The sequence below is a fragment of the Macaca nemestrina genome, chromosome 9 (assembly GCF_043159975.1).
Source record: "Macaca nemestrina isolate mMacNem1 chromosome 9, mMacNem.hap1, whole genome shotgun sequence".
Lineage (NCBI taxonomy): Eukaryota > Metazoa > Chordata > Mammalia > Primates > Cercopithecidae > Macaca > Macaca nemestrina.
In genome coordinates this window covers 67,169,363-67,182,167 of record NC_092133.1, presented here as the reverse complement: position 1 = coordinate 67,182,167, position 12,805 = coordinate 67,169,363, and the positions used below count along the sequence as shown (strand labels likewise).

General features: G+C 47.1%; 1 protein-coding gene across 5 annotated transcripts in view; it reads right to left on the bottom strand.

The window, feature by feature from the left end:
* Window positions 1-12,805, bottom strand: part of LOC105466064 (sphingosine-1-phosphate lyase 1) — an 85,437-nt gene that overhangs the window by 53,571 nt on the left and 19,061 nt on the right. Inside the window, exons 1-2 of one of the 5 annotated variants that reach the window (XM_011714924.3) lie at window positions 8,236-8,456; window positions 7,490-7,559 (exon numbers count right to left, since the gene is read on the bottom strand). The exons of 1 other annotated variant lie outside the window; for it this stretch is intronic. In XM_011714924.3, the coding sequence (XP_011713226.2) occupies window positions 7,490-7,516 (27 nt within the window). In that variant the 5' untranslated portion in view covers window positions 7,517-7,559; window positions 8,236-8,456. Of the gene's footprint in view, window positions 1-7,489; window positions 7,560-8,235; window positions 8,457-12,805 lie in introns of those variants that run through there. 3 more of the 5 variants (XM_011714923.3, XM_011714925.3, XM_071069709.1) reach the window with 3 other exon arrangements.

Here is a 12,805-nt window from a genome sequence, read left to right as displayed (position 1 = left end):
CATTGTATTCTATTGTATTGTAGTACTGTATTGTTGTGCTGTATTGTATTGTACTGTGTTGTAATTTTTTTGAGACAGAGTCTCACTCTGTTGCCCAGGCTGGAGTGCAGTAGCGTGACCTCGGTTCACTGCAACCTCCACCTCCCAGGTTTAAGCGATTCTCATGCCTCAGCCTCCTGAGTAGTTGGGATTACTGGTGCCCACCACCACACCCGGCTAATTTTTGTATTTTTAGTAAAGACGGAGTTTCACCACGTTGCCCAGGCTGATCTTGACCTCCTGGCCTCAAGTGATCCGCCCACTTTGGCCTCCCGAAGTGTTGGGATTACAAGCTTGAGACACCACGCTGGGACAGTTTTCTCTTAAAGAAATATATTTGTATCTTCTAAAAAATCTCTATTACTTTAGGTTTTTCTGTTATATACACTCAAACCTAATTCTAGCTGATGCATTCAGTGATCTGGACACACGAAAACTTTTCTAAAACTTAAAGCTGTCCAACAGTGGAAAGAACTCCCTGAGAAAGTATGTAGCCCTCACTCCTGACAGGGCATTGTAGAGGGATCCCTAGGCAGCAAGAAAGCTGGGCTGCAGGACTTCTAAAGGCCCTTCAGGCAATTAAGATTCTAAGGCTACTACTGGAACAAAGCAGCTCTGGGCTTGCCAAAGCTGTGGCAACTGTGTGCCTCTGAATCTGTCCTGTTAAAATCAGTGGGAACATTCCCTTTCTATAATAATCCATATCCTATCCGCCTTCAACATTCTGTTCAAGAATTATCTCCTCACTTGTGCCTTTTAAGACAAATTTGACCTCAACTCCAGCATGCTGGGTGTTCTCCCCTCCAGATGACCTCCTCCTCCAGATCCTCCATCCAGCGTTTTCCAGCTCGGCTATGTGCCTGCAGATGCCACCCTCTAAATTAAATCAACCAGACTCCTTAACCTCTGGTTTCCAGTTGTGTTAGACCAATGGGAGGCTACAGCAGGAGATCAGAGGGTAGGAAAAGAGTTTCCAGTATTTATTCCCCTTGATTCCTTTCCTGCTGGGTCACTGGCTGGCATTCCTACAGGTTACCTTCTCCTTCATTTCAACTCTCTAGAAGTTCCAGAAACTACTCCCTTCCTTGCCCTCTCACAGGCTTAAGAGTGTAATCCCAACTACTCGGGAGGCTGAGGCAGGAGAAGCATTTGAACCCGGGAGGCGGAGGTTGCAGTGAACGAAGATTGAGCCATTGCACTGTAGCCTGGGTGACAAAGCAAGACTCCATCTCAAAAAAAAAAAAAAAAAGAGCGATAATGGCTCTCCTGTTGCTAGCAAGCCCCTAGATGTTTCACCTAGATGTTTTCCTTAAATCTGCTCAGCCTTGTAAATAGTGCCTTGATCCCTTAGTACGCTGTTGGATTATGCCAAGATATGACTGATATATCCACAAACTACTCGCAGTCTTCACTATTCCATCTTCTCAGAGGGCCCCTATCTCCCCTTTCCCCACAGCATGGTTTTCTCTCAGTAACTTGGTTCTGTACGTTTACGCATACAGACTGATTCACATCAATTCCCTATGGAAATTCTTAAACCCAGGCTGATTCTCAATTCTGCCACCAATGTGCACAAACTGTATATAATATTACATTGTATAAAACCTAATTAAGAAGGTAAATACTACTAAAAATTCCTGACACATAGACTGAAAAGCTAAGTCAAATACTGGGATTCGGATTCTGTTTATAACTCCCTTTTCCTTTAAACCAAAGGCTGTGGAAATGATTATAGATCTGTTTCATTTACAACATTGGGAGAATGCCAAATACAGTGCTCACCCTGCAATGGCCACTCAAATGTCAACAAATTTTTTAACGTCCTATCAACAATCCCAATGAATTTTCCCTTTCTTCTACCAAATCCTACAAACAAGACACAAGGCTCAAATAATAGAACAGAGCTACTAAGGTCAATCTTTCAGTTTATTGCTTAAATCCCATTTGAGATTCAGAAAGAAAGCATCCCTGAAAAAGATTCAAGGGTCACAGATAAAGATGCTCAGGGACCTGGAAAGATTCAATTTTTGAATCCCAAAAACAAAACTGAGGGAAGCTTGCTGTTTGCAAATCAAGAAAAGAGTGGTGCAGAAATGTTGCAAAGGAAAGCATTTCTTAAGAATTCTGTACTGCTGGCCAGGCACAGTGGCTCACGCCTGTAATGCCAGCACTTTGGGAGGCCGAGGCGGGCGGATCACGAGGTCAAAAGATCAAGACCATACTGGCTAACACGGTGAAACTGCATCTCTACTAGAAAAAAACAAAAAACAAAAAAATTAGCTGGGCGTGGTGGCGGGCGCCTGTAGTCCCAGCTACTCGGGAGACTGAGGCAGGAGAATGGCGTGAACCCAGGAGGCGGAGCTTGCAGTGAGCCGAGATCACGCCACTGCACTCCAGCCTGGGCGACAGAGCGAGACTCCGTCTCAAAACAAATCTCAAAACAAAAACAAACAACAACAAAAAAGAATTCTGCACTGCTATAGAAGATCATGCTGCACCATCTCCAATATATATTCCTGAGCAGCAGGGCTTGACCCATGGGCAAAATAACCCCAAGTGAGACAATAAGAGACATGTTAACCTCCAAAAAGGGAATCATTCCCCCAGCCATATGAAAGCATAGACTACACAGATATCCAGGTATCTATGGTAAGAAACTTCAGACCAGTTTCTCACCACTATTGACATTCTAGGCCAGATAATTCTTGTTTGCGGGAAACTCTGCATTGTAGGATGTTTAGCTGCATCCCTAGCCTCTACCCACCAGATGCCAGCAGAACCCTTCAGGTGTGACAACCCAAACTGTCTCTAGACATTGTCAAATGTCACCCAGAAGGCAATCGCCCCTGGTCAAGAACCACTGCCCTAGATAAGTAATTATCATTCAAACACCACCTAGCACTACCAGGCTGCACATGCTCATCTTGATTCATCTATGAATACCAGCTAATTTACTCATCATTTTCCGAAGGGACAAGAAAAAAGCCACCTAAGGGGTAGACTGGTTTTATAAAGTACGTTTTTCTTAAAAACTACAAATATTTGGCAACTTGTAAAGTGATACCACCCTCTAGCACCAAGGAAGAGAGTATGAATAAAAAGAATGGTTGCCAAGTGGGGAGAAAGGCTGCTACAAAGCTACCTGACTTGAATTCCCTCTGACATCATCACAACTCTCAGCAGAAGAACATATTCATTTTATTCTCTATGAGACACAGGTGGAAAGTATTGCAGTCTATGACATCCCACATACAGCAAATGGAAAAAGGCAAGCAAACGATACTAATCAAATGAGGACAAAATTGAGGGCAGGAACACACTGAGGGCTGATAGCCTGAGCCCGTCAGTCTGGATTCAAGGCTTGGTATATGTGGACTCCAGGTCATCTCCAGGTCTTCTCTCACAGCATACTGTCCACACAAGTAGTTTTCAACCCTATGACCCAAAGTCCTTTTTTTATAACAAATATTCTGTAATGCCCTTTTGCTATTCTGAAATAGCATTTAAAGATTATAATACTATATCTGCAGACACAAATTTTAAAATTTCAATATAATTCGTTAAATGAGACACAAAGGAAAATAAAACACAATTTTTTTTTTTTTTTTGAGACAGTCTTGCTCTGTCGCCCAGGCTGGAGTGTAGTGGTGCAGCCTCAGCTCACTGCAACCTCCACCGCCTGGGTTCAAGCAATTCTCTAGCCCCAGCCTCCCGAGTAGCCAGGATTACAAGCGTGTGCCACCATGCCCAGCTAATTTTTGTATTTTTAATAGAGACAGAGTTTCGCCATGTTGGCCAGGCTGGTCTAGAACACCTGGCCTCAAGTGCTCTGCCCGCCACAGCCTCCCAAAGTGCTGGGATTACAGGCATGAGCCACCACGCCTGACCCAATAAACAAGAGTTAATAATAAAACATGTATTTTCAGACAAGACTACACTAGAAGAAAAAAGATTCCCTCCTCCCGCAGTCCCCCACTCCCAAAGTGCCCCCTAGAGGGCGGAGCTATCCTACCCCATCTGCTCCACACAGACCCTCTCCCATCAGTCTTAATGGTCAGCAACCTCTACCCTTACCAGGGGTAAGGACACAAAGTAGGCAAGAGGGAGGGATCTGAAGTCAGACCAACTGAGGTCAAACTTGGCTCCACCACTCAACTGCTGTGATTACCCTCTACAGGCCGAGTTTTTCACCTGTAAAAGAATGATGCCAAAGGTTTTTGTGAAAAATAAGTAAGTACAGTATTCCTACACTTAACATGTAATACACACTCAATAAATGTTAGCTATCAGAGTTAACATTACTATTCCTGAATCCACCGTGCATTGTTTCCTAGCTTTTGCTCACTTATTCCATTAGCAGAAAAGATGAGAGACTGGATATCCATTTATCAGAGACACTCTTCAACAGATTCACGTATAATATAAGCTGCTCCACAGGCCAGGTGCAGTGGCTCATGCCTGTAATCCCAGCATTTTGGGAGGCCAAGGCAGGCGGGTGGATCCCTTGAGCCCAGGAATTAGATACCAGCCTGGGCAACATGGCGAACTACCATCTCTACAAAAAAATACAAAAATCAGCTGGGCATGGTGGCGTGTGCCTGTTTTCCCAGCTACTCAGGAAGCTGAGGTGGAACAATCATCTGAGCCTCAGAGATCAAGGATGCAGTAAGCTGAGATCATGCCACTGCACTCCAGCCTGGGCATCAGAATGAGACCTTGTTTCTAAAAAACAAAAAGAAGCTGCATCACATGACTTCTAAGATTATTTCTAATTCTGAGATGCTGCACTGCACTGAGGTTATTTTTTCATTCACTTAGGTCCTTCCTTCCCAGTTGGAGGGCCAAGAATGTGTATTACATATCATATAAGTTAGAGAAACACCTCATAGAATGATGATTTAGTGTGCCACTGAAAACCCAGCCTTGGTTATTGGTTATTTACCATTTAGTTCCAAATAGTATTATACATTACAGTCAAGGAATGAATGACAACTTTTCCAGTGAAAGCACTTCATGCAACACGTATGTTGTCTTCAGAAAGTGATGATTGCCTAGGGTCACTCACATCTATGTGGATTAATTCCTTACAGCAACAAGCAAAGCAACACTCCTAAACATTCTAAATTAACAGGTGAGGAGGTGAAAGGTGGTGGCAACAGCTAGAGAAATACCTCAAAACAAAAATGATTCCAAAGTTAATATTCCGAGTAAAAGCAGTCATCGTTCTGACTGTTAAAGTAAATGCATAGACCCTAGAAGTAATAAGCATATCTCTGTGCATGGGGAAATATCTTATGTTTAAAACCTACAATTTACATAAACATATCCTTCTGTAAGAGGATAAACAGAAACTGTCAATTGCCACAAGTCACTCTGCATTAACCTTCCAGGAGGCTCACAGCGGTTTTTTCTGGGTGATAAATTATTGCACAGGGTAGAGGGGAATGAAGGGGATGTAGGAGATAGGGGAAATTACCAAATCCCCTTTCCTTTTGCTTACTTATAGTTTCCAGTATTTCTAACATAGTGGTCTTTTAGTAAGAATTCTAAGTTATATAAGGGTATTAATTAAAACTGAAAAATCCATGAAATTTGGGGCAAGAAACTATCTTAGATGAACTTTTCATGGGGATCTGTGGATAACCTAAGTATTCATCTATGTCTCTCACATACTACCTAAAATTATCCTAGTTCCCTGCCTCAAATCACAATGGATCAAAACTTAGTTTCTCTCTTCTTTATCCACCCTGCAGACCTTATAGGTAACGCCACTACGATGTCAGTACCCAGTATAAGGGAATCTCACTACCAGTTTTTGTCAGTTTCCCAGTGACACCAACCCACCCTCTGGGATAGTGAGATAAAAAGAGAGAAATGAACTGTTTTTAAACCACTGATTTTGCACTCAGAGAAGTGACAAAAACAAACAAACTTGGCTGGGCATGGCGGCTCACGCCTGTAAGTAATTCCAGCACTTTGGGAGACCGAGGCAGGTGGATCACCTGAGGTTAGGAGTTTGAGATCAGCCTGGCTAACATGGCGAAACCCCATCTCTACTAAAAACACAAAAATTACCCATGCATGGTAGTGTGCGCCTATAATTCCAGCTACCCGGAGGCTGAGGCAGGAGAACCCAGGAGGTGGAGGTTGCAGTGAGCTGAGATTGTGCCATTGCACCCCAGCCTGGGCAACAAGAGCGAAACTCCATCTCAAAAAAATAAAAGATAAAAAATAAACTAAACCCGGACACTATCTATACCACCATTTCAAAGCTATAAACTCCCCACAACTCGCACACTAAAAAGCCCGTAAGGAATCATAAAAGTCCCAAAAATAAAATGTCATTTTGGTAAACGCACTTAGCAACGCTATTCCTCCCTGCTCAGTAAAACAGCACAGAAAGATCTCAGGAGTAGAGGAAACAGCTCTAAAGCAGGCATACCTCTCTGCCCAACAAAAGAACTTAAATTCAGACTGGTTCAATCCAACAAGCATTTGTTAAACACTTACTATATTCAGAGCACCATGCTAGGTGTTTATACATCTCTAAACAAAGAAGACATGCTTATCTGCCTACTGAGGAACCATAACTCTAATCTGGAAGACAAACACTCAGATAAACCAATATATGGCAGACCCTGATAAAACGTAATAATAGAGGTTTCAAAACTGCTCTGGTAGTATGGGAAGGGAGGGATTAAAACTGCAAGAATTATGAAAAAGAAAGCCAGGAGAGGTGACTTGTACTCCTAGTCCTAGCTATTCCAGAGGCTGAAGCAAGAGGATCACTTGAAATGGGAGTTCCAGGCTACAGTGAGCTATGATTATCCCTGTAAACAGCCACTGCACTCCAGTCTGAGGAACATAGCAAGACCCCGTCTCATTAAAAAAACAATAATTTTGAAAAAGACTCTTCAATAATTTAAGTTCTACATATACTGTATTGATATATTTAATTCAGCTATTTATTCATCCTGATCATTCATCCAAAATAAAAGGTGGTTGGCCAGGCGCGGTGGCTCCCGCCTGGAATCCCAGCACTTCAAGAGGCCAAGGCAGGTGGATCACCACAGGTCAGGAGTTCAAGATCAGCCTGGCCAACATGGAGAACCCTGTCTCTACTAAAAATACAAAAATTAGCTCGGTGTGGTGGCGTGCGCCTGTAATCCCAGCTACTTGGGAGGTTGAGGCAGAAGAATCGCTTGAACCCAGGAGGCAGGTGTTGTGGTGAGCTGAGATCATGCCACTGCACCCCAGCCTGGGCAACAGAGTGGGAATTCGTCTCCAAAAAAACAAAACAAAACAAAACAAAATAAAAGGTGGTAGAAATGCTCAGCTACCAAAAGTAAGCATCAGAGGTGAAATCTACACACTGGGATCCTTTGGACTAAAAAAAAAAAAAACGGAGACAAGTGCCTTCGAACCAGGAGGATGTCTGCAAAAGGCTCACCAACATCAGAAGGTCTGTACTAGGCATCTTCCTCTTCCAGCCTCCTCTCCGTGCTCCCCTTCTTCAGACTCTGTAAAAGGGAACCAGGTTTGTTTACGTCTAGAGCTTTAAACTGTCTCGCCGGCCCGCCTAGATTCGCCAGAGCAGCCAAGTTATGGTTCTCTCCCTCCTTTGAAGGCTCAGATTTCACTCCCAGATATCACACTCCACCCCCAGCACCCCAAACCAGCGAATCAAAATCCTGCTGCAACTAGGTTTCCCTCCCACAGTTGATGAAACTAATCCAGACCCAGACTCCCACAAAGCATTCCACCCAGGTGGAAACTAGGGGAAACGCCCCGTCTGCGCGCGACGGGGGTGCGGAGCCCAGCCCAGGCCACCTAACCCGGGCTGAAGGTGCCGAGGGTGCCAGGGTCCTGCCTCCTCGCACTCCCTTTAGAAGCAGCACGGCCTCGCTCTCGTTGTCCCCCCTCCCTCCTCACAGCCTTCCCGTCCCGTCGGAGGACCAGCAAATCCTGGCCGCCCACGCCCACTCCTACCCCGCGGCAGGCGTGGGCTCCAGACTCGCCCCACCGCGGCCCCGCGCCCGCCCGCCGTCCACTCGCTTGGACCTCGGCTGCAGGTGCCCACGCCTTCAGCCCGCCCCCGCCCCGGCCGCAGCCGCCCCTACTCCGCCTCTGCGCGCCCCCGGCTCACCCGGCCCCTGCCCTCTCCTCACCCCGCGGCGCCTCCGTCCCGACCCTCACCGCCCCCCGGAGCTCGCGGCGGCCCCTCCACCTCCTCACGCCGGAACCAGCTTCCCGTCTCCTTCCCTCGAGCACCCGGCCGGCTTCACCTCCCGCGTCTCCCTCAGCGCGCGACAGACTCGCAGGCCGCGAGAACCAGAATCCACTATTGCCGCCGCCGCCGCCGAGATTGGAGGCCCGGCAGCCGCCGGCCTCGCCCCTCCCGGAAATGGCTCCGGGGGCACCGGCCCGGCTCCCGGACCCTGGCGTGCGCGGCCCCGCTGCCACCAGCCGCGCGCACGCCCGGACCCGGGCCCCACGGCGTGTGCGCGCCGCCTACTGGCCAGGCAGCGGGCTGCACCCAGGCCCTCCAGTGAATGTCTCAACCAGGCCGTCCTGGGGCGGCTGTGGGATGCCGACAGTCACAACTTCTCTTCCAGACTGCCTTTAACAAAAAACTTCCTGGTCACATTTGGTCACTTGGAACCTCCTGAGAAAGTAAGGCTGCAGGGCATTGTACAAACTAATCCAAAACAGCCACAGAGTTGGGTCTCTTTCCTGGGCCGGGGACTTCATTTTTCCATCGAGGTCAGTGGTGCCTGAAGAAAAGCAACATGGAAACTCATTTAATGGAAATCCCATCCTCATCCTCCCCTCCACCACGCCCCCCCTCCCCCCGCGCCCCAGAGGCTACTCTGCCATCACTACTTTCATGAACAGTGCTGGGAATCTCCTTATACACAAGTGCAAGGGGCCACTGGGATCACAAAGGTCACCTTCATTTCCAGATGAAAAAACTAAGTCTCAGCTGGGTGCAGTGGCTTACCTCGGTAATCCCAGCACTTTGGAACGCTGAGGCGAGAGGGTTGTCTGAGCCCAGCAGTTCTAGATCAGCCTGAGCAACATAGTGAGACTCCCAGCTCCAAAAAGAAAAAGAAAAAACTAAGTCTCAAATAGGTTTCCCATGACTTGTCCACGTTGTCATAACATGGCTTTAGCGGAAGCAGAAGGCAGTGCAGTTACATGGAACCAACTGGCCAGTGACCTGCATTCAAGACTTTTTTTTCCAATAGATCTTAAAATGACACCTAGATAGACTCTTGAAATCTCTCAGACAAAAATGACACTAATAAGGGTACCCAATTCCATCCCCTTGGAAAATGTTGCCATGACACTAAAATTAGGGCATCATCATCACTACTGTCATTATCATCATGTAGTGCTTTCGGGATGAAATGTACTATCACAGCTGCCCTCCTCTGCGTACCCCAACAGCACTTCCCAATTCCCCCGCCAGAATGGTTAAGGCCCTGAAAGACTATGAACAGGTTATCTTTAGGCCTCCTCACCCCCATTCCGTCAGAACTCCCAGACGTCTCTACCATCCAGAGCCCCCAACTCAGGCATGAACACCCCCATGCCCTTACCCCTCTCACTGCTGTTCCCCAGCAGACATGCATTCTCAGTGTTTAAGGGTCAGAAAATGTTCTGGGGCCTCCTGCCATTGCCTACTCATCAAGAGTTGCTTTAGGGTTTCAGGCATGCCTTCCCATTCTCCATCTCCTACCCTTCTGCTTTAATTCTTCATCAGATCCCCCAGGAACTGCACACCTCGTCTCCGTCTCCTTGTTAGTTACCACCCCCACATCCTTTAATCTAGAATCTGTGTACCCAGATGACTAGAGGGAAGGGTCACATCTGATTCCTTCCTACACCCTAATACACAGTATGCAGTCTGCTCATTCTTCCCAGATGCACAAACCGATTCAATCATATTGAACGGATCCTTACTCTGCCAAGAACTATGCTAGGCACCTTTACATACAAGCCTTATTTATGGCCTGACTTGCCCAGATCAGGTGACTCTTATCATCCCTCAACTTGTAAACAAGGACACCAAGACCAAAGAAGGAAATGATCCTCCCAAAGACACACAGCCGTGATGGGGTGGAGTTTGCATGGGAGTTTGGATGGGAAGTCAAGGCTTCAGGCTTTGTAGGGAGAACCTCAAATATGCTTGTTGGTTAATTAGTATCAAAAAATGGTAGAGCTAGAGGGATCTTCAACTATTCGCCAGCTCCACCCCAGAGAATACACATGAGGAAACTGAGGTCCAGAGAGAGATGTGACTCCTGGCAGTTCCTGGCAGAGCCCAGCCTAGAACATGGGTCTGGGTTTGCAACTCTGTGAGCCCATGCAGCTGTTTGTGTGTGTGTGTGTGTGTGTGTGTGTGTGTGTGTGTGTGTGTGTGTGTGAGAGAGAGAGAGAGAGAGAGACAGATAGAGAGAGAGACAGATAGAGAGAGAGAGAGACTTCAGACCACCCTGCTCTCCTACCCCACACTCTCTCTGACAGCAGAATGACATTAGAAGGCACTTAGCTGGCTGGTCAGAGGCAGAGGAGGGCTGTCTGGAGCTTCCATTCTGAAAGTGTGATTTCCCTGAGAGCGACACTGGCTTTACCTGAGAGCTTTTTATAAATGCATGTTCTTGGGGCCCCACTCCAGACCTCCTGAATCAGAATCTACAGCTTAACAAGGTCCCCAGATGATCTTAATCCACAAGAAAGTAAGAAGTACTTCCCTAGACACTCCGTTTGCAGAGAAAGCACAATTTTTGTTTGCTTATTTAGAAACCAGGTCTCAATATGTTGCCCAGGCTGGAGTGTAGTGGCTATTCACAGCCATGATCATAGCTCACTACAGCCTCAAATGCCTGGGCTTGAGCGATCTTCCTGTCTTAGCCTCCCGAGTAGCTGTGTCTACAGACACATGGCACTTTGCCCAGATAGAAGGCATGATAGTTGTATTAAGCATGTGGGTTGTCTGGGATGGCTTAAGGAGGCTGATGAAGAACAAGTTTCTGTGGAGCTGGGGAGGGAACCAATGCTCCCCAGTTGTCCTTTGGTACCATAATGGTGCCTTCCAGGATGACAAAAGATTGTTATTCAGGTGTCAGTGAGGCACTGAAATTCCCACAGATGACAGAAGGCTTGGGACAGGGGAGGGAGGTGTGGAGCAAGATGGCCCAGGATTTTTTCCCTCTGTTGACTTCTTTAATTTAGGCTGGGAGGATCTCCCTGCAGCGCTTGTGTCTACCATCATTTAAACAATTCATGCCAGCAAATCTGGTTCTGCTTAAAATGGCAGCCATCCCTGGCCAAGTTAGTGACAGCCTCCCCATCATGCATGAGCACACACTCCCACTCTATAAAGCAGGCGCACACACTCTCCTGCCTCCAATCTTGTTCCTGACACCCCTTGCTCAGCCGGGGACCTTCTTGAGAAGCTCACCTCAGGACAGGGGTGTGGGCAGGTCTTAGGAGGGTTGCAGCCTCTGGGTCTGTCCTGGAAAGGAATGGCCCACAGGAAACCAACAAACAGTTCCTGGAGCCCAGAATGCTCAAGAAGAGGCAGGAAACCAGAACATAGCTCCAGCTGGGCTGGAGATCGGGCTGGGCTGATCACAGCAGAACTGGCTACCAGGGGAGGAGAGGCCAAGGGCCAGACAGACATGGGAGCAGCCACAGCAGGGACCAAATGCCCCAACATTGCCAACTGGAGTGAGCAAGGGGCAGCGAGTCACCAAGTTATCATGGGCCCCCTGGCCTCACCCAGGTATGTGCCCCAGTTGCCAGTTTGATCAAAGTCAGAGTGGCCAAGCCCTCAGAGAGCCAAGAGTTATTTCCCAAAGAAACCTCATCTTTCCTAAAGAAGCCCACTGATAGGGTTTGGCTCTGTGTCCCCACCCAAATCTCATCTCAAATTGTAATTCCCACGTGTTGAGGGAGGGAGGGTGATTGAATCATGGTTGTTCTCGTGGCACTGGGTGAGTTCTCATGAGATCTGATGGTTTTATGAGTGTTTGAAAGTTCTTCCTTCGTTCTTCTCTCTGCTGCGGCCTTGTGAAGAAGGTGCTTGCTTCTCCTTCACCATCCGCCATGATCGTAAGTTTCCTGAGGCCTCCCCAGCCATGTGGAACTGTCAGTTAAACCTCTTTCCTTTATAAATGACCCAGTCTCAAGGAAGTTCTTAATAGCAGTGTGAAACAGACTAATACACCCACCATTGTTGCTATCCAGGCTGCACAATCACTCCTAGCAAAACATCAAAAACTGAGAGCAGCTGTTTCTCAAACACCAAATAAATATAAACTTCCTTTGACAAAATAGCTTTGAAGGCAGGGAGACAGGTCTCTACCCAGAAATCATTGTGTGGCCTACAGGAAAACAGTAGATTGAAGGCAGGGAGACAGGTCTCTACCCAGGAATCAAGTTGTTTTAACTGTCCAAGCCTGGGCTTCCTCCTTTGTAAATTGCTGTGGCAATTGTAAGAGATGTATGTGTGTGCCCATCACATATGGGGCCTGATCCACCATAAGCGCTCCATAATTATTACTATTATTATTATTATTAATTTATAAAGACAATGCCTCACTATGTTGCCCAGGCTGTTCCTGGACTCAAGTAATTCTCCCACCTTAGCCTCCCAACGTACTGGGATTACAGGTGTGAGCCACCGTACCCGGCCAAGAATTATTGGTCTAACACCCTCCACATACATCCAGGGTGTGCCCAGATAAGATTCCAATCT